The sequence below is a fragment of the Apaloderma vittatum genome, unplaced genomic scaffold (assembly GCF_000703405.1).
Source record: "Apaloderma vittatum isolate BGI_N311 unplaced genomic scaffold, ASM70340v1 scaffold3992, whole genome shotgun sequence".
Lineage (NCBI taxonomy): Eukaryota > Metazoa > Chordata > Aves > Trogoniformes > Trogonidae > Apaloderma > Apaloderma vittatum.
In genome coordinates this window covers 22,245-43,451 of record NW_009701728.1, presented here as the reverse complement: position 1 = coordinate 43,451, position 21,207 = coordinate 22,245, and the positions used below count along the sequence as shown (strand labels likewise).

Sequence of the window (21,207 nt, the reverse complement as noted above, 5' to 3'; positions counted from 1 at the left end):
CCTGTTGACTCCTACAACTTAAATAATTTGAATTTATTTTAAGAATGTGTTGTGCATGTTTATATAGGTGTTTTTTGTTTATGTGAGAAGGATTATATGCAAAACATTTTTCAGTAGTTGCTAAGTTAACGTTCTCTATACATTCAGGCACATTTGCCTGTGCGTTTAACAGATGGTACTAAAAATGCTTTTATAGTAAAACTGTCTTTAAGTCCTCAGAGAGGAAGCTTTTCAACAAGCTGAGCTTGAAATACAACAAACAAAATGATAACAAAATGCTCTTAAGCCACAGCCCATTAAATAAGTAAAAATAATATTTGAAAGGGGTTTTTTTCATAGCTGTGGGTGTTGCATTTGGCAGTTATCCAGGAAATGTAAGTTTTAATATTCAGACCATCATCTCAAATAGTATTAGCCCTATCAGTAGTTCATCCAGAAGAGAAATGTGGGTTTGAGTGAACACTCCCAAATTATTTAGGTCCTGATTTGCGCTGTTTGCAGAATTCCCGCTGAGTATAGTAAGATCCCTTTTATGGAAGGGCCTGTAGAAACTGCATCTCTTCGAAGTTTTGATAAGCTGGTGAGCGATGAATAATTCCCTCGTGCAGTGTCTCATGCCTGTGGAACTCAGGACCACACAGAACCATGGGCGAGGATTCAACCGGTGGAGGCGTGCACGTTGCTGGTACACCCTCCCCTCCCCAAACTGCTGCCTGTGGGTCACCACCACCACATCTCTGCCAGTGCAGCAGGTCGTGTCTACCCGAAGTGACTTTGTTTTCTTCCCCTTCTCCATCCTAGGGAGTATTTTTCTTCTAGAATCTCCCACATCCATGCTTTTGGCATTGGTTCTGCTATGGCTTCTGCTGTTAATACATGGTTTGGTTTTCTGGGAGTTTTCTTGTGAGGAACACGAGCTTTGTACGTGGGTGTGTGGATGAAATGCAGTAGTTGACGTTCACAAGTTCAATCTAGGTATCTGGTCGTTGTAAAATGTGCTTGAGTCTTAAAATTCTATGAAACTGCTTCCAGTTAGGGCTTAGAAACCCAAATGTCTTGTGCTGTGATTAAGGGGAGAAGACTAAAGGGAGTTAGGTATTTGTGGGGCCGTGGACCATCTCAGACCCTGCACTCTGTTGGCAATCCTCTAACACCTTATGCCTGCGTAAATAATAGGAGCTTAACTTCAGAAGTGAAGTGGTTTCCATAACGTTTTGGGAAGGGTATAATCCTTACCATTTGTCCATTTGAGCCAAAGAGGTTTTGTTCTGAGGCAAGCGACTGCTGCTGTTCTGGTGTGTTGCATTTTATAGAAACAGTCTGCTGTCAGGCTGAGTACGCTGCCTTCTCTGCTGCCTCCAGTCCCAAACATATGCAAATGAGATACTTTTTGCCACCTGTTCTTCTTACTTGCTAGTTAATCCATTATCCTGAATACTGCAAGTTATCTAATCACTAGTTCCTGAGGAAGACTTATGTTTTGCAAGGTGCTATTACATTTTGATTGTTACGTACTTAGCATTAATTATTTCGATCGTTTTACACCACTGTTGTTAGTATCATTCGTATTAACCACCTCTATCTTTCTTTTTGCAGCTTGGGTCCTGTGTTTGCTCTGTTTGTACCATTTTATTCCTCCATTCCAAGAGTGCAGGTGGCGCAAGTATTAGGCCACTTTTCTATCACAAACAAGACACTGGTCTATATACTGGGTTTACAGGTATGGTATGTACTTGCTTGTTCATCTTTTAATGAATTACTGATGTAGTAGTTAGTATTTCTATATGTTCATCTATGGATTTTTATGCTTCTGCATGTATGATTCCACATGTGTTTAGCTAGTGGCTATCTTGATTTTCTTGCACAGGGAAATATAATAGACAATTCTACAATGTTTTTGTTGGTCAAGGAAATTAACTAGATGAAAATAGATGAAAACACAATGTGATACTAAGGCATATGTATCTTCACATGTCTAATTTGCTTATGTTCATAATTTTGTTTATTTTCCTCTTGGCTATAGAATGCAGGATTTTTATGTGGTAAAGCTGTCAATAAATAATCAGGGTTTGGGCCAAATTCCACTTTTATATAAATTGATATTATTTGTACATCAAGCCTTACCATATGGCAGGTAATCTAAAATAGCTTAACACAGAACACAGCAATATCATGTAGTATTTTGTTGCAATACGAGTGAAAAAATCCAGGTACTTGGTACGGAAAGGCAGTAGTTGTTCAAAAAAGCAACAAGAAAAAACCCCAGTAGCCTAGAAATGAATGGACACTCATGTCACAGCTTGAATTATGAAACAGGAGATGCACAAACTTAGGAGAAATTATACTCATTTTTATATATTACAAAGTCTCAAAAATAGCTCTAGCACTAGCAATGGAAAGCACCATAGTTATGTGAAGTACGGTAGAGAGTAGTTTAGAATGAATGGTCAGTTTCAGAATATTGACTCATGTTCCATATGAAGGTTTCATTTATCCCTTTTGCTGTTCAGCTTTTGTATTCCTTCAGTTTCTTCTCCAGCACCTTATTTTCTTGACCTTTCAGAAATCTTGTTTCCTCTCTTCCACACCTATCACAACCATATTATTCTGGTCTTTGAGAAAGCCATGATATTGTGTGAGCTCTTTTCCATCGTGTCCTTTGCCATTTGCTTTCATACCCGCACCACCTCCGATACAGATCGCTGCTGTTAGTAGTCACTGTATCTTGCTGGATCTTTCCCTGCTACGTACAGAGCGGTCGCTGCCGTCACACAGAGGCTGAGGGAAAAATCATTTGCCTTCTCCTCATTTGCAAACTCTGCCCTTATCTCAGGTTACTCTTTCTGTAGTCGGAAGCCTAGAGGGAAGGTGTTCTCATGATCCAGTCAGCATCGTACAGAACCGTTTTAGTAACCAGTGTCAGTCTAACTTTCAGCCCATTTTCCCAGTTGGTGGTGATAACCTTCTGCAGGTGATTAATCACACGCTTCACTAGAAAACATGGGCTGCCCTGTTGGCTTATCCTGATTTTTCAAAAAAATCACTCCGACCTATTTCTGTGGTTTCATGTCGACAAATATGCCGCTGGGTGAGAACTTTATTTCTTTAATTTTGATGCTCATGCTTGGTCTCTCCATGACTGCACGCCTGAGAGCTTCACTTGCACTGTCTGCCCTGCTTGGAACTCTTCTCCTGTTGCTGCTGAGTCATTTCCTTCGCTTCAGTCTATCTTTCAGACTTGTTTTTCTGTGCAGCCTATAACTGACATCCTGTTACACTTAGTACACTATATGAAAATAAAATGTATTGTTTGGTAGAAGGAGAACAATTGTTGGATCCCTGTGTTTTTTCCACTTCTGGAATACATCTCTCTTTAATGTTAAACAGAATTTTCACAGAGATAAATTTCTGATGTCTGCCATTGTCATGGTAAAGATACAGCCTATGTAATATTGCAGCGTAGTAGTTCAGACTACAACAGCTTTGTAAAATTAAAATTTCAAATCACTGCTCTTGTCTTCTAGCTCTTAACCTCTGGTTTCTACATCTGGATTTTAGCCTTAAGTGGATTGGTAAGTGCTACTGCTTTGAAAATAATGTATTGCTTAAAACACTCTGTTATGTACTCAATCAGTGCAGTATATTTGGACTCAAAAAGAACAAAAATGACTGAGTAATGTTTTTGTTTGTGAGGGTAAATAGAAAGTTTTTGTCTTTAACTTTCAAAGGTGTAAAGCACTGGTTGGCTGGTAGTGAACTGACAGACAGCAAAACAGTTTGTTAATATTTGCAGGGTGCCACTGCTCTCTGACCCCCTAGCATGAATTCTGCTGCCATGGATGTAGCATGAGACTCACAACTATAAATGAGACTACGGAGAAAATGGTAGAAATGTTTACCCTATTGGTTTATTTTCCAGTTTTCAGCAAGCCTCAAGCTTTTAAAGAGCAGCTTTTAACAACTTTGCTGTGAGGATTTTTCATGTTTTGCTGTTCTGTTAGGGCATCTGTAGTATAACTGTTTCTCACTATGGTAACGCCAGTAAAGGTGTCAAATCACTTTCTTCAGGCCAGTCAGATCAAGTCAGTGTGGTCTGTCTTTTTCCTTTCTGACCCTGTTCTTAGTACTGAGGCACTCAGTGCTAACAGATTGCGTCGAATCTTCAGATTGTTAGATACTGATAAGCTTCTTTTAAGATTTTACAAATTTAGAAATTAGGAGCTCAGATTGATTTCTTGGCCAAAATACTTTCTGCTTTTGAACAGTGAAAGTGAGACGATTTCCAAAGAAGGTCATTATTAAATTGATGCAATATTAAGGAAGAACTTAAATTGTGCCCTTGCTGTTTAGAACCTACTAATTTGAATTTGCAGTGAGCTCAGAGTGAAATGCCTGTGGGCACTTCACGTGTTGCTGCATTGCCTGTTCTAAAATGTTCTGTGAGCTCACAGGAGCTTAACAGGAGTACCTGAGCTGTAAACAGTCAAGTCTGCTCAGCAATTTGGTCTGACCATAAATATCAATGGAAACAGTTCAAGTTACAATCCAGAATTTCTCTCTCCTGGAGATCAGCCCAAGCCTCTGTGCCCGCCCGAGGATCTGTGACTTCCTCCACACGCACTACCCTTCCTGTTACTCTTCTGACTCTTTTAATAGCCCTTCCTATTGAACAGGTGTTCATTAGAGAGGGAAAAAAAGGAAAGGAAAGGGAAGAAAAGGAAAGGTATTTTAACTCCCTCTTTCCTGGTGGCAGGAACTTTAGGTATATTTGGTTATACAGATTAAAAGAACAGCACAAATATTATTTTTTTTTCATAATATGTTATGCAGTTCTTATTTTAATCCCCTTTCAATGTACAGTTTTGTCAGTTTTGTTCAGCTGTATAATGCAGCTTTCTTAATATTCTTTTTCATAAATGACCTTTTTTTTTTTAATTGCCAGTTGACTATGTTTTACATAGGTCTAAGTCCATAGGAATAAATTGAGCTTTCTTAGTGTCACAGGAAAGCTTATAAAAGTAGTTTGAAGTTTTCATATTGCTTTAGTCATCACAAATTAAGTCATCATCAATGATGATGTGTTTTCTATTCTAATTTTTTCTGCAGCAAGCAGAGAGCTACACTTTACCATTATGTGATAAGTGCTACAATTTAAAAACAATTTCATGTTATGCATTTCAGCCATTTTTTGCACAGTGTATCTGTCGCATTTTTGTGAATAAGAAATCTCTTTTTCTCCTCTGCTAGAAACTATAATTCGGCATCTTTTGAGAAAATGTGGTAAAGGAGTAAAGTTTCACCGCATATTAAATTATCTGAAGTGGGATATGTAACACTCTAAAGGCACCTCTTAGTACTACAAGTGTCTATACTCGATAACAATATATATGTACAATTACAGAAATACGTAGGTTGTCAAATCAATGTAAAGTCATTTTGACAACCTCTGTGCTTTTGTAATTCTTACTGCTCTTGACATTTTCTAACATTATCTTTTTTGAATCAAATTTTCATGTATTTGTATTAAAAGACTGAGTAAATGCATGAACAGCATGTCATAGAAACATGGAATCATTAAGGTTGGAAAAGACCTTTAAGATCATCGAGTACAACTGTCAACTCAGCACTACCGTGACCACTAAATCATGTCCTGAAGTGCCACATCTGCACTTTTGAACACTTCCAGGGATGATGACTCCACCATTTCCCTGGGCGGCCTGTTCCAGTGTTTGACAATCCTTTCCGTGAAGATTTTTTTCCTAATATCCAATCTAAACCTCCCCTGGTGTAACTTGAGCCCATTTCCTTTCATCCTGTCACTAGTTACTTGGGAGAAGAGTCTGGCCCCCGCCTCACTACAACCTCCTTTCAGGTAGCTGTAGAGAGCAATAAGGTCTCCCCTCATCCTCCTCTTCTCTAGACTAAACAATCCCAGTTCTGTGAGCTGTTCCTCATAAGACCTGTGCTCTAGACTCTTCACCAGCTTTGTTGACCTCTGGACCCTCTCGAGCACCTCAATGTCTTTCGTATACTGCCGTGTCCAGACCTGAATGCAGTGCTCAAGCTGTGGCCTCAGCAGTGCCAAGTACAGGGGCACGATCACTTCCCGAGTCAGCTAGGTATGATATTTAGTCACTAGTTCATTGCCTCGTAGACACTTCACCGTCTGTATTTTTAGCTCATATGACTGTATAGGATGCTATTCTGCAATTTAACTTTTGTTGCACTTCTGCTTATGTGGAATATTAAAATGGATGGTGCTGGCAAGATTTCTGAATTGTCATTTCCACTTTCTCTTCACCATGTTCTCTGTTTAGGTTTCTGTAAATTCTCACAATTTGTATTTTAACGTGTAATGAACACTCTTAGACTAAACAGGACCTGACTTCCCAGGTATAAGATGCGGCGCTGGAAACTGACTTCTGTGTTCATCCTTGCTGATGCTGTTAGACTTCCCTGTGAATTCCAGGCAGGGTGTAGAGCAACTGGGAACTGTACCGCCTTGAGTTCTTGTTTTCAGTGGTTTTCAGTGATGTTGTCATTACAGAAGTGTGTTTGTGTGTGTGGAGTCTATGTATGCAGGTAGATGTTGATGTAAGATGCCTGGTGACAGGGAATTTTAGACAGTTTGTAGTTTGACGCTGGGTTGTGTTCAGTTACAGAGGTTACGGCACATGTTTTGTTTTGTTACTGGAATACAAAAGGTCTGCTGGGTCTGCCTGTTATATCTGGTATACCTTCCCAGATCTCCAAATCTGAATTAACGTAGGAATACACTCTTAAAGGCAGCTTCTCTACTCTCCAGATGATACTAGAGTACCTATCAATTGCTGTCACTGCTTTTGGTATGTCAGTATGGGCCTGGTAATTTCAGTTGCTGGTATATTGTGTAAAACATGCTGTCTAGCTATATGATGCTTGTTTACAAAAAAGAGAGAATTTAAGGAGTAGACTGTAAACAAATTCACAAATCTGATGTAATCAGAAATCTGTAATGTTATTCTTAGAATTTATGAGACTAGTTTGGTTTCTCGAGATGTGTTTTGGGAGGAATATACCATATTTGGTACATACAGTCCAGTCTTGTTTCTTATAATAGGGTTTTTTATGTCACAAAATTAGGAAACTTCATATTAGAGATGCAGATATTATCATGAAAGTCATGCAGCCTATTTTCATTTGACTTAAAGCTAAAAATTCTTGCAATAGTAGTTCACAGAAGTGCTACCATATAATGCGTATCACTCAGTTTAGTAAAGACCAGAAACAGTTTCCCTGCTATTATATGTTTTAAAACAGTCAAAAAGCCTTAGAAAATGGTATCCCCTTGGACACATACGTATAAGCCCATCTTCTCTCCCTTTTTCTTCCCCTACTTTAAAATCTGTTGGATTCTCAGTGAGCATTTGTCATTGCTAGACCCCTACAGGACTGGAATTTGAGGGGCACATCAAGGCTTGCTCAGTCATAGTTCCAGCACACTCGCCTCAAGAAGTAATGTCAGGTTAGTGCCAGCAGATGAGATATGCCCACTGGGATGTGCCATTCTCTCCACTCGTCTGTTTAATGATGTCATCATAGATGCCATCACATGCCAGGGTTTCTGCTAACCATGTAGCTAGGGCTGTATTTCATAGGGGAATAATATCTTTCAGGCCCTTTCAGTGATTTTAATGTTGTTGCCTCTTTGATTTTATCCAGTGTCATTTATTTATTTGTTTGCAAGGTGACATGCATTGCATAACATTTAAAATTTTGAATACCCCAAGTCTTCTGCGAGCTGCCTTGAATTTGAGTAGAGCTCAGTTCAAACCTTGGGAAACCAAAATTTTCTTAATCTTAAAAATGCTGAGGTTTCTAAATCTCTGATTACTTTGCAGGTTTCACTAACCAAATGCAACAGCCTTCTGCGTTGTTTCTGTTCTATGCTATGATTTAATTCCATCAGGTTCTGTGAAAAGTTGCGCTTTTTATACTTTAGATATTGGAAAACTAGAGAACCTGTAGTTTGAAGCATGTCCTTTAAAGGCTTAAGGTTAAGATAGAAAGTTCAAACAGTGTTGAGTGCTTGGTTTTAATTTCAGTTCTGATTTTTGAGTGCTTTAGTTCTTATTCATAATTTTGAAGTTGCTAACTTGTTTTTACATAGACTTACAGATATCTGTCGTTATATGCTCCTGAGTATACTTTGGATTGGTTTGAGTTTTCTTTTTTAAGAACTTTATTCACTCTTTCTGTTTGTTATTTGTTTAGCTGACGTGTTTCTCCTATAGTGAATTCCTGTCTTTTAGGATCTCCAAGGATGGAGAATCCACAACCCCCCTGGGTAACCTATGCCAGTGCTCAGTCACCCTCTCACTGAGAAAGTGTTTCCTGATGCTCAGAGGGAACCTCCTGTGTTTCAGTCTGTGCCCACTGCCTCTAGTCCTGTCATCGGGCACCACGGAGCAGAGCCTGGCTCTGTCCTTTTCATTCTCTCCCTTCAGATATTTATAAACTTTGATTAAATCCCCCTGAGCCTCCCTTCAGATATTTATAAACTTTGATTAAATCCCCCTGAGCCTTTTCTTCATCAGGCCAAACAGTCCCACTTCTCTCAGCCTCTCCTCACAGGAGGGATGCTCCACTCTCTTATCATCTTCATGACCCTGCACTAGACTTGCTCCAGCAAGTCCATGTCTTCCCTGTGCCAGGAATGCAGAAGGGGCCACAGTACTCCAGGTGCAGCCTCGCCGATGCCGAGACAAGAGGAAGGATCACTTCCCTTGACCTGCTGGCAACACAGTTCAGAAAGCTCAGCACATAGGTTGTGAAGTTTATAGCCTGAAATAGGAAATGGAAGAGCAACAGAAAAAAAGCAGCATTGTCTGTCTGTCTCCTAACTTAAGGAGGGGTGCAGATGTCCATAGGTGAGCTAACAGGTGTTCTGAATCCCACCCAAAACTAACATGAGATATCAGCATATGAGTGATGGTCAATATTCAGTTGAGTGGCTTAATTTGAGATGAGTGCCTCTACATCCTACTGACTGTATTGAGTTAATCTCCTCTGTGGTGGGAGTTTAGACACCTTCTTCATGTGTAGATGGCTTCATGTAGTAAACACATGACAACTGACTCAGCTACATCACTTAATCCTGCATAAGTTAAAGTATCTGAGAAGTAGTTGATTCATCTGGCATACAGGGGATATTAGTGTGGAAGTGAGGTTGTAGGAGTGAGATGCAGATATTTCCAATTCTGGAAGAAAGAGAAAGTAGTGAAAAAGGAGGGGAGAAGGTACTAATGTGTCATAAGATGCTTTCTCTTTTATACCCATGGCTTCTGAGATCCTGTAGTTCATCTGAGGAGGTATTTGTGTGCCCAAAAGCTGGTCTACTTGGTCAGCCATACCAGGTGGTTCAGTAAAAGGTAGATTGCTTCTGGCAGGCTTTTCTAGCCTGTACACATACACCATCATGGCTGTGACATTAAAATTGCTTAGAGAGAGAATCCATGAGAGTAATTCAGTTTGTGTACTTTGAAAGAGTAATTCAGTGTGTCTACTTTGGAGACATTGTACAAGGGAGAATTCCCATCTTAACAGTGCCTGATTCACTCTGTTGACCATGAAACCAACTTTAAACAACAGCTCGTAAGTAGACTTTTAAATTACAGATGTCTTTGTTGGGGAAGATAAATCCAGTCATGGTCTTTTATGTGAAGAGGTTTAGTTAATAATGTGATGATGATCGCCTGCAGAACTCTTAGCAGAGACCCAAGGTCAGAAGTACAAGTCAAGAACTGCTGAAATGGCATTGCAGTCATGCTTGTTCATAAAAAAAATGACTGAGATCTGATAAAGATCGCACCTGAACAATGAAGATGGCATTGATGGACTCCAAAGGAAAAAAAATCAAGGTATCTGTAAAATTTATGAGCACAGTCAACTGGGAAGAAGATTGAAGAGAATGAGTTTGTTGTTTTTATAATCTTACTTTTCTGGCAAGGTAACTATTTCAAAAGGCTGTTTATGCTCTTAGTAACTATTTCCGCAAAGAAAACACAAACAGTCTGTTGTGCTAACATTGCAATAGAGGTTGTAGAAGTTGAAAACATGTGTAGTGGTTTGATTTGTCTGGTGATTTTCACACGATCTCTCATGGTTTGATAAATATGTTTCTCTAATCAAAGCAAAATACAGAATCTCAATGCAAACTTTAACCCCTTGTTTTCTTTCTAGTAGCATAGAATTCAGAACACGCTAAGGATAAAGCAGATAAAATAGGTATAAAAACATCATTTCACCTTAAGGCTACTGCTGTTTCCTTTCAGTTTGTTGATATCTGAAAACAGTAAAGTCTTGAATATATATGATTCAGAACAAAATAATCGAGTGTTTGCTGTCAAGTTCTAGCCATGAGGCCAAATAATTTTCAACAATATTTTCTATACCAATCTGCCTACTGTTTTTTTCAGTTTGATTTCCTTTTTTAGTGTTAATCAAGTACAGTGATTTAGAATACCTGTTAGTAGTGGAGAATATGTCTTTGTCGTGTAAAATATTGGAGAGTTTCCGTGTTTGGTTTACCTAATGTAAAAGAGAAACTACAGCTAACTTCCTTTTTCTACAAAGCATACAACTTTGAAGGGACACAAGGAGAGGGGAGAGGGGAGATTGGGCTTTATACAGGGGCAGGAAGAGGTTAGGAAACTTCGTGTGAATGCCCAGTAGTAAGCCATGATGTTAAGAAACAGAAAAAAAAGTAAGCACACTTTTTTCTGCAGTGTGCCGAACAATTTGCAGCATACTTTGTTTCCTCTGCTTAACATTGTGCCTCATACGATGTGGTGGATGAGGTTGTAGGTTATGATGGTGTGACTAACAGAAAGTAACTAGGATGCATTTTATATTACCAGCCAAAAATTCTCAATTTTAGCAGTGTGAACTTAACTGCAGCATCGTTCTGTGGCGACTTTTTAGAGCCTAAAGTACTCTGGAGGCTCATCTGTTTGGGGGAAGTAGCCCTTTATCTGATACACAGTGCTGAAGTTAGGATATAATGAGATCATCTTATCTTCATTGAATAAAAAAAGTTCATTTAGTTTCTTAAGTACTAGAAATTCACTACATGACTGAAAGACAAATGGTATAAAAAGTCACTTTATACTTCGTGAAAGCTTGTGATTTATTTTTTTTTTTACATTATATATATCAAGTTCTGCATATGAACCAGCAAAAGAGGAAGTTCTTTGGAAATAACTTGACATTAAGACAAGTGTATGACACTAAGCCAGACTGAGTCACGAGATATATTTTAACTACAAATGTCTCCATTCTGGGTTTATTGGAAATATGCAAATGGATATCTCTCCCCTGCTAGATGAAACTTCTTGAAAATTTGTTAAAACTGAGCACAGCCTTTAAAGTTTCTTCCATCTGATAGCTTTATAATTGGAATAGTAAATCAAGTGAGAGAGGAAAAGGAGTGGTAGTGAAATCCCAACAGAGGTGGAGGTAACAAGGTGGATTGCCAGCATAGACTTCACCGCTAAGTCTGTCCTTCCATCTGTTTATACTTGTGAAGAATTGCAGTCTCAAACACTTGCTCTGAGCAATTACTGGTTCATAGTAAGTTTCTTGGCAACTAGATGTCAGAGATGCGTTTCTCTTCTGCTAGTCTCACACAGTTTTGTCTTGTTCCCCCACTAGAAACTTTCTGGTTTAGATTTTACTGTGAACTTTGTATTGTCAGACTTCTCAACTTCATGCTCTTGTGAGCACAGAAGTCCACACGTTCAGGTTATGCCATGAGTTTCTGTCGAAGGCAGGACAAGGAGGGGCCAAGGCTCTGGTCTGCTGCTGAGGAGCAGCAAGGAAGGAGAAGACAGCCCTCTCCAGCTGCTGCATTGCCTGTGAACCAGGCATGCTACTCCAGAGAGCTCAGCAAAGCTAGGAAGGCAGGTAGGAGCCTTGTGTATGAGTCTCGCACACAGTGCTAAGTGTTGTTCCCTTTTTAGCAATGTCCATAAACTTTTAGCCTTATAAAGCGTTTTTTTCTGATTAAATGTTCTGGAAAGACTTGCTCTTTATAACTACCTGGAAGGAGGTTGTAATGAGGTGGATGTTGGTCTTTTTCCCAAATAAAGCAAGAGGAAACACCCTCATGTTGTTCCAGGGGAGGTTTATGTTGGACATTAGGAAAAATTTCTTCACTGGAAGGGTTGTCCAGCATTGTAACGGGCTGCCCAGGGAAGAGATTGAGTCACCATCCCTGAGGGGATTAAAAGACGTGTGGATGTGGTGGTTAGGGACATGGCTTAGTGGCGGATGTGGCAGAGCTAGGCTAACAATGGGACTCAATGATCTTAAAGGTCTTTTCCAACCTAAATGATACTATGACTAACCATGTCTACTTAGAAAAATATGAGAATGCTTTTATTGACGTGGCTACTAGCTGGTGCTTGCCGTGCACTTTCTTTTCTGAGACAAACAAGTCCCTAAATACAGTAAAGACACGTTCCTGCTACCTCCTTCCTGTATTTTCTATCTTGAGTTGATAAAAGAACGATTCTGTTTGTGGTTAATGTGTTGAGACACGTGCCAAGATTTGTCATACATTGAGGAAGATGTAGATTTTCCTATCACCATTTGCTTTGTTTTGTTCTTGTGACTTTTTGAACCCATTCAAGATTCAGGGTGCCATGCAAACATCAGACCTTAGCAAAGGACTGTGGGTGATAAGAGTGGGCAGAGATCAGTAGCTGGGAGGGACATTTGGAAGAAGTGAGAGAATGTTGGTGTGATGTTGGACAAAGCATTTTGACCAGGAGCGCTTTTCCCTGTGCAACCAGGAATGCAGAATCCCTGAGACCAAAGCAGGGGCCTGGCTCCATAGCCTAACAATACGGGCTGGGAGGAAGGGAGATAATTTCTAGGTTCTGGTGTTGTTCCTGCATTTTGCATGTGAGAAATCATCAGATTAAGTGTATATGTATTATTAGCAACCAGGTTCAATGATTCTTGTTCCCAAAAAAGTGACCTTCCTGGTAGCCCTACAATCTATGTCTTCTTGAGTGAGGAGCCAAGCTGTGTATCTCTCTTGCGACCAGGTTCTGAGGGACCTTAGTGCTACGTAGATACCTCAGGTACAACAGAACAAATGTAGATGAATTGCAGAAGTGATACGAATTTTCCTCTGCTTAGTCTTTGGCAAGCATAGTTCTATCTTAGTTTCCAGTAGATGTGCATAAGTTTTCGTCATGGACTTACAGTCATTTGAAATAGTTTCACTAGGGCTGATGAAAGAATTTCTGAGGTCATGAAGAAGCTTCCGTTCCAGTGCCATGTTATTCCTGGAGTCCAGGCAGGACCTTACTTTGAATATAGAATTTTTTTAAAGTTAAAGGCAGCCTTCACTATGATGCCAGAGATTATGACCTTCCTCTTATCCCATCCCTTTTACCTCCTTCCTCATAGCACAAAAAGATTGAAGGGGTTAAGGGTAGTTTAAAATTGTTTTTTCTCATTTTGGAATGGTAGCCTGTGTTTGGCTTTGGGAGCAGACATAAAATGAAAATCGCTGTTTCCCAAAGCAGAATGTGTTTGCTAAAAGTCTCATCTCACTGAATAGCTAACAATAACCTTGTAAATGATCTCAGAAACATCCGTCTTCCGAAGAATGTTGCATTTTCCTATGCTGGGTCCCTTTCTATATGCAGCAGTGCATTCAGTATGTTGATACAAATGCCAGTGAGATAAAACAAATATCCCCAAATTAAAGAGCCCAGATGTGGAGTTTCTACATTGCTTCAAGCATAATTGCATTGTTTGAGTGTGCTAATGATTTTTTGGGTGTTCATATCTCTTCCTGTTCATTTCGCTCTGGTGTCATAGCATAATTCTTGTGGTGTAACAGACAATAAATAGTCATGAATACTGAAATGTGGCGTCAAGCAGAATGCAGACTCGGAGTTTGTGCAAGAACTTTGGCCTTTCTGCTGGACCACTTTGGCCAAGCACTAGGGCTTCCCGGTGGGATTTGAAATGATGGCTGAGTGCTGCCTGTAGATCATTTATGGGGACACATGGATTTCTTTGCTCCTCCTGAATCTGAAGACAAGCCCTAGGGCAAGCATGAGTGTGAATGCAGCGAATGGATATTTTTCTTACAGGTAGAAGAAGAGCATCACAAAAAATGGCTTTTTCAATATCACAGGTTTTGAACCTTTTTTTTTTTCTTTTTCCTCCTAGAAGGTAGGTTGGATCCTTCTGGAATAAGTCTATGCCTGCTCTTAGATTTAACTTCACATCAGCTGTTTTGCTTTTGTTTTTACTAGAAGAGAATTGGGTGGTGGGAACAGAAGCCTTAAGGGGGTTGGTTTTTAAAGGAGCAGCCCTAGTCTTCTCAGGTCAGCATGCAGCATACCCTGACCAGTTTCTTTTATTGAAAATTTTGCTTTAATTTTGACCTCTTTGAGAAAGGATTGCTTGGTTTGGTCTCAAATTCAGAAACAAACAGAAAACCCCGAGCAGCTTTCTGAGTCACAGGCAATGCAGTACACAGATTTAAAAAAATAATAGTGTGAGTTGTGGGGAAGCTGGAGGTAAAGAAATCCCCTACTCTTTCTCTGATTCTTGCCTGGGAACTCTGGGTAAATACAATAAAAAGTGCTTTAAAAACAGAAAGGCTCACTGCTATCAGCAGCTAATTACAAAGTAAATTTGGTGGAGTTGGGGGAGTTGAAGCTTTTTTTTTTTAACATTTCCTTTTTGCTTATAGGTTTCTGGGATTTGCTACAATAACAGTGTATTAAAAGTTCATCGAATTCTTTGTGTACCCAGCTGGGTAGCAAAGATATTTTCTTGGACACTTGAACCAATCTTCTCATCTGCGGAACCAACAAATGAAGTTCGAGTGGGAATGGGAGCAACAGTTGACATCCAGAGGCAGCAGAGAATGGAGTTACTGGATCGTCAAATCATGATGTCTCAGGTGGCCCAAATGAGGAGGCAAAGGCAGCAGCAGGTATTGATATACATTCTGTAAGGATTATATTAAGTTATGGGAAGAATACATTTTTGGTTCATGTATCTTTCATGGTTCCTGTTTCTTAAAAATAACGTATTTCTTTATTCATCTGCATCAGTCTTTCATACACTATTGAACTGCTCATAGCCACTGAAGTGTTTTATATAGCTCTTTGTGGTAAAACTGCTTCGCAAGATGTAAGCAGAGGGTCAGACAGTCCTGTAAAGATATCAGTACTTCTGGCATTCTTTCATCAAAAAATGAGGCTGAAAGGTAAAGCCTCTCGGTGGTCTTCAGTAAGAGCTATTGTGAAAAGTTAGGAAGTCAAAATGCTCCTGACTCTTTTGGGTATTTGTATTGTTAGCATCTTTTTCAGAGATGTTGAAAATTGTCTACATAATTCCTCAGTTTGCAGATGTACTTTGAATAAGGCTTGTTTCTTTTAAGAAAGTGCAGAAATTAAGTTCTCGAACTTTCTTACAGAGGTCAACCACAGGAACTTTCTTTTTGCCACCTTTAACACTCTTGGTTTATTTCCTTATTGAATAGAATAGCCGAGCCTTTTTGTTTTCTCTGGTTTAGTTAAACCATCAAATGCAGATATTCACATATTTTGCCTTGTAGAGCAGTAAAACAAGCCAGATGGTGTCTCAGTTCACTTTTAGAAGTGTATGTGACTACTCTATCAGTCCTAGCAGACAGCATAGGCCTTCCTTTGCTCTGTGTGGACATCTGTTGCTCATAATTCAGTTACAACCTAGCAATTTGAATTATGAATTTCTTCTCCCTGAAACACAGCTCTGTGCTCGTGCACAGTTTTCTTCGTGTTTCAGGTAATGTAGTGCAAATAGGTATAGCTTTATTACCGTTAAAATGTTGCCAGAATTAGAGGTGTGATGGCATAAAGCTTTGGCTGGGAACTGGAGTATGAGTCTTTGTATCCAGTCCCTGATAACACAATTCTGTTTTCCTTAATTTCTTAACATTTCAATCTGATTAAATTGTTCCTCGGAAAGACCCCAGTCTCCTTTTCTCCATTACCATTAGACTGTTCATGAGTTTTAAGAAATGAACTAGGAATTACTCAAATTTTGAAGGTTGCCGTTGTAATAGGAAACTGATTGAAAGTGTCTCTTGGGCTACAAGCTGCTGGGAAGAGTGCAACCAAGTTTCTTCAGATAGGAGGAAGCAGCCATTTTCCAGTTAAGAAGGACAATCTTTCTAATATATCTTTAATTGCAAATAAAAATGCTAAATGAGTTCAGAATGGTAAATGATAACATTCTCTTCTCATCTTCTCTCCTTAGATTGTGAACAATGAAAGTAGAAAAATATCTTCATGTTTGACTTGAAATAGAGTTCTTTAAAAAGGTGGAGGGCTTACATAAAATAAATGAACACTGTTTGAAGATCAGTAAGATGCTTCCCTTTACAAGTTGCCAAAACACCTTCAAGTTAACTCGTGCTTGGCCTTTAACTTGAGTGCAATATTTAGTTAAGTGATAGCGCTGATCTGTGCAACCAGTGATCCAAAGGTGATGGGATCGATGTGCGAATGTTTTAGAGTGGCTTTTCAGAAGAGATGTGTCCTGAAAGCTTTTGACTCACCCTTTCTTTTTCTAATGACTCACTCACAGAGTTTACGTTCATGAATGTTGAGCTGTCATGGTAAAAATGAAAGGGAGGCTAATTTCAATCTCAAAATAATGTTTTAAGAATTTTAAACCATTTTCTAGATTGCTGTACTTGGGCAGTTCTTTTGCCTTTAGAGGCTTAGAAGGCTGTAATTTGAAAAGAGTGGAGTGAACAGATCATGTTACAGATGGAATTTACATAACTTCACCTGTGGGAGTGAAATTCTAGGAGGAGGTTTTGCATATTTCTGGAGTCCCAATATGCTGCCTGTAGGTAATGTGCCATAGGTGAGATAAATCAATGTTTTCTCTCCTGCTTTCTGTTTTGTTTGCTGAGGGAAGTGAAGTTCCTGTGCTGTACTGCAGCAGTTTTGTTTAGCTGCCCCCCAAGAAGATGCTCTGCTCATTCCTCCTGCTCCTTTAACTCTTTAGTTCATCTGCCTGAGAAAAGGGACAACGTAGTTTGCCTGTATATATACGGTAGCATCATAGAAGGAGAACACAAGAACATGTGGTTTTAATGAGGTTTCATTGTCTGTACAACGTGGCAAACTCCGTTCAGTCCGTAAGGAGGCCTCTTTCTTAAATAGATGCTTTTTGTAGTAGACTTATTCTTCAAGACTTTGCGAGGAATTCTGAAGAATGTGAGCCTGACAAGTTATGCAAGCCAACACAAACAAATAAAAGTTAAAACAAACAAACAAAACCAAACAAACAAAAAAAAAACAGGAAAAGATATGTTTCTCATAAAAATAAAAGTTAAAACAAACAAACAAAACCAACCAAACAAACAAAAAAACAGGAAAATATATGTTTCTCATAGGTTGTTTTTACTGTACATCCAAGATACTGGGATGTAAATAATGTTATCTTTTTTTTCCCTGCTGTTCACTGAAATATTTTATCCAAAGCAGAATCCACTTCGAATATTTTCTACAATAAAAAAACACCCCAAAGCAACCACCCCAGAATTCTTCTGCTGGCAACTCTGAATTTTACCTTTTCCAGTCTTTCTGTAGCGGAAATGTTCTGGCCTTAAGGAGCCTGAAGCACGGAGCTGTGTGTGTGAGTGCTGGGTTGTCAGACACTCATAACTTCACGGAGCGGGTTGAGTATGTGGTAGAATTTGAACATAAACCACCAACTTCATTACTTGGTGTACCTCATTTTAGCCCTTAAATGTTCAGCAGTACTGTGTCTATGTTGTTAGAGACTGAAAAAATTATCTCACGTTGCTTGTTTCTCAGGGCAGTGTGGTTTCATGGTGACTGATTCTTCCCTTGGTTCCTGGTTGCTGTGGCAACAGCCCTTAAACAGATGATAGTGTTCATATTGAAAACTTTCTGTGCTTGTTTTGTTTCCATGGAACATCCTGAGAAATTGTGAACTTGTCACAAAGGGAGAATTACTGAGCATCACCTCCATGCACCTTTTGAGGCAGTAGAATGAAATGTGCGCCTCATGTATTCATTCCCTCAGAAAATACCAGCTTCCTATTTTGTTACTGCTTTTAAAGTTTCAGTTTCTTAGTTCTTTTCTTTCCCACTTTTCTATCTGTCCTCTTTTCTAATTTAAATAATTTATCCTTTTTTCCCCCCCATTATCAGATCTCTTTTTCCCCTTCACGTCTTTTTGACATTTTCATTCCCCACTATACCGTTTTGTTCCCACATATTCACCATCTCTTCCCCTTCATCTCTGTTATTTCCCATACTTTGTGTTTGCTCCTATACAAAATCCTTCTTTGCGTTGGGGGAAGTTCTCTCCCGTAATGTCTTACCGCCAGTAATTTGCTGATGAATCCCGAAGCTCGTTGGCTTTTAGGGATGGATGCCTCTTGCCTTTCTCTCATTCAGACAAGACATAGTTGAGGTCTTTGGGCACTGTTTTATCCTTTCGATAATGTAACATCAGTAAATATTTTGGTCATCCTCCCTTAACTTTTTCTGTTTCTTGATCTCTATAATTTCCCAGCATTTTTCTAACATTTGTCTGACAATTGCTGCATCTGTGCACCAGTGTGGTAGCAGGGAGTCAACTTGACTTTCACTTCCTATTGAGAAACTTGGAGGGAGGCTGGCAGATGACCAAATCAAAAATAGTTAAGAGAGGAGTCGGTGCTTAGATATTATTGACAACACTGCTGTCACTAAAGATGGAAATGTGGAAGATGGTGGGAGGTTGCAGAAAACATTGTCAACACCTTCTGTTGGCAACTAAATACCACTTCTCCTTCGAGCACTCATCCTTTTGCCTGTTCGGGAGGGGCGATATATGAACCTCAGTCCCTTCATCTTGAAAAAAAGTGCTTTCTGTATCCATGGAGCATTTATTCCTTCATTGATGCTGGGCACGTTAAAGACACTGTATTGCCTGCTTCTTAGTTTCTCTCAAATTTCTTGGCTGAGAAAAAAGCTTTACCAGGTTGCTTCAGACTGCGTGATAACCCTACAGCCACCTGTGGAAATCTTCATTCCTCTATGTCTTTCCTGCCCTGTCCTTCACTTTAAGCTTATTTTGTCTTTTCGCTCCTGTCTTTTTGTTCTTCTATTCCAGCTGCTATTACTTTCCAATGAGGCCAGACTCTCCTTTGTTTTATACCACATGGCATCTCTATTTCTTGCAAAGACCAGACTTCTGTAACAGTGTGACTTCCTCTAATTGTTCATTCGTTAGATGTCTTTCTCCTGGGACACTTGGAGAGGTGCTGTGTGGGTAGGCGTACCGAGTGTCTTTATTGTTACGGGGAGTCTCATATCCTGAGGAATGTACAAGTTTCATATTTTGTCTACTAAGGACTGTGAAGCTAGATTCCTGATTTACCTTCTGGTTATGTGGTAAACTCCTGACCTTGGAAAAAAATAGATTAATATAGTGAAGATTTTCTTGGCACAAGAATTCCTCCTCAGGAATGCTACCCTCCTTAACAAAGGCAGAAAAAAGTACCTCAGTGAAAAGTGTTCTTAAGTAACTTCACAAGTTGGAGTACCAACAACAAGTCCTTCAAACAGACATTTTGAACCCTGAAGACCTTCTGCAACCTTTATACATTGCGAGGTCCGTATAAACTCTCGCTCTCACAGACAAAAGTTTTCATGGAAGCAGCTTGTTCATATTGTTTGACAGCAGTATGTGTCATTGTCAGGAAGGAATCTACCAGACTGCTTTACCTGAATAAATGGGTGAGATTTTCAGCCAAGTGTTAGGCAAAGTCTTCCTCTCTAATTAGGTTTCTGTTCTAACTAGTTTGTGTTACTTAAGGCTACTTTGGGATTTTGTGGCATAGTTGAATAGAAATTGACTTTAACAGTCTTGCCATAAACTTCAAAGACAACTATACGTAGGGTACCAACAGGATAAAAAAGTTATTTGAGCTCACACTCCTAGATATATGTGTGTACAACAATATGACGTATTTTTAAAGAATTCAGTTAACTAGCAAGTCACTTAGGGGTTTACTTCAGTCGCTAAATGGAGCATGTATGCTGCAACAGGAATCTCTGTGGCTATATTTAGAACTGGTATTCCTTCATTCTTCCCTTCCCCTGCACGCCGATGTAGATGTGTGGGCACACCCCAAGCCTTTTTTGGAATCACAGGCAGCTTCCATTTCTGCAGAGAAAACAGTATGTTCTCCTTCAGACCTCAGCCAGTCCTTGGGTTTTCAGCACTCTTCTGGCATTTTCAAATCTTGATCATTCAGTGTAATTGTTCAGTGATGTTTTCTCTGTGTTGAGAATAAGCTTGTTTTTATTTCAGAAAGGGAACTTTACTCTTAAAGGTTGTCGAGTGTGCAAACTGCTTGTAGTGCTGACTGTTTTTTTACTGTTTCATTTCAGTAACATCTGTAGCTGTTGATAACCCAGTGCAATTTAGATTATTTCTGTTTTCTTTTTCTGAATAACTTGTTTCATGGATTCTAGGTGTAAATTGTAAATTGTTGAATTTCCAGGGTGCTTGTCCAGGTAATGAACAGTTTATCACTACAGACTACCTCTACAGACTACCACTTTGTTTTTCTGTCATTTTCATGGAAATTGGCAATTCCACAAGCTGACAGACACTACTAGTACTGGTAGAGTAAGCTGAATGTATCTCATTAACAGCCAGTTGTCACAGTCACAAGGCTAACTGACTCCTCCTTGGTAAGACCCAGCTCACATGTTCAACCGTCTTTTTTTTTTTCTTGGATTGAAATTACAAGATTCTCTTCCTGTCTGACTGGGCTTTTGGGATATAGTCTTTGAATTTGGTTTATTTGTAACTAGTTTCCCTTGAGAAGCAGTGGTTGATGCAGTGGTTGGACAACTTCCTAAAGCAAAATGCTGTTTTATTTCAAAGGAATTTTTTTTTTGAGAAGCAGAGTATGTTTATTCTCCTGTGTGATTGTTCTATGTTCTCTTCCTCTGACAATTTAACTTGAGGCGGTTCCCCATAAGAAAAGGTCCTGATGTACAAACCTCCCTGAGCATTCCAGAGTATTTAATCCTCTGTTGTCAGACCAGTTCCTGCTTACGGAAAGCAATTTGCTTTTTAGCTGTACCTGTCCCTTCATTTCTAGTT

The 21,207-nt window shown here is 39.4% G+C and overlaps 1 protein-coding gene across 1 annotated transcript in view; it reads left to right on the top strand.

Moving 5' to 3' along the window:
- Positions 1-21,207, top strand: part of LOC104281291 (ubiquitin-associated domain-containing protein 2-like) — a 34,068-nt gene that overhangs the window by 320 nt on the left and 12,541 nt on the right. The window contains exons 2-4 of the mRNA XM_009879239.1: positions 1,597-1,720; positions 3,525-3,572; positions 14,762-15,007. Of these exons, the coding sequence (XP_009877541.1) occupies positions 1,597-1,720; positions 3,525-3,572; positions 14,762-15,007 (418 nt within the window). The remainder of the gene's footprint in view (positions 1-1,596; positions 1,721-3,524; positions 3,573-14,761; positions 15,008-21,207) is intronic.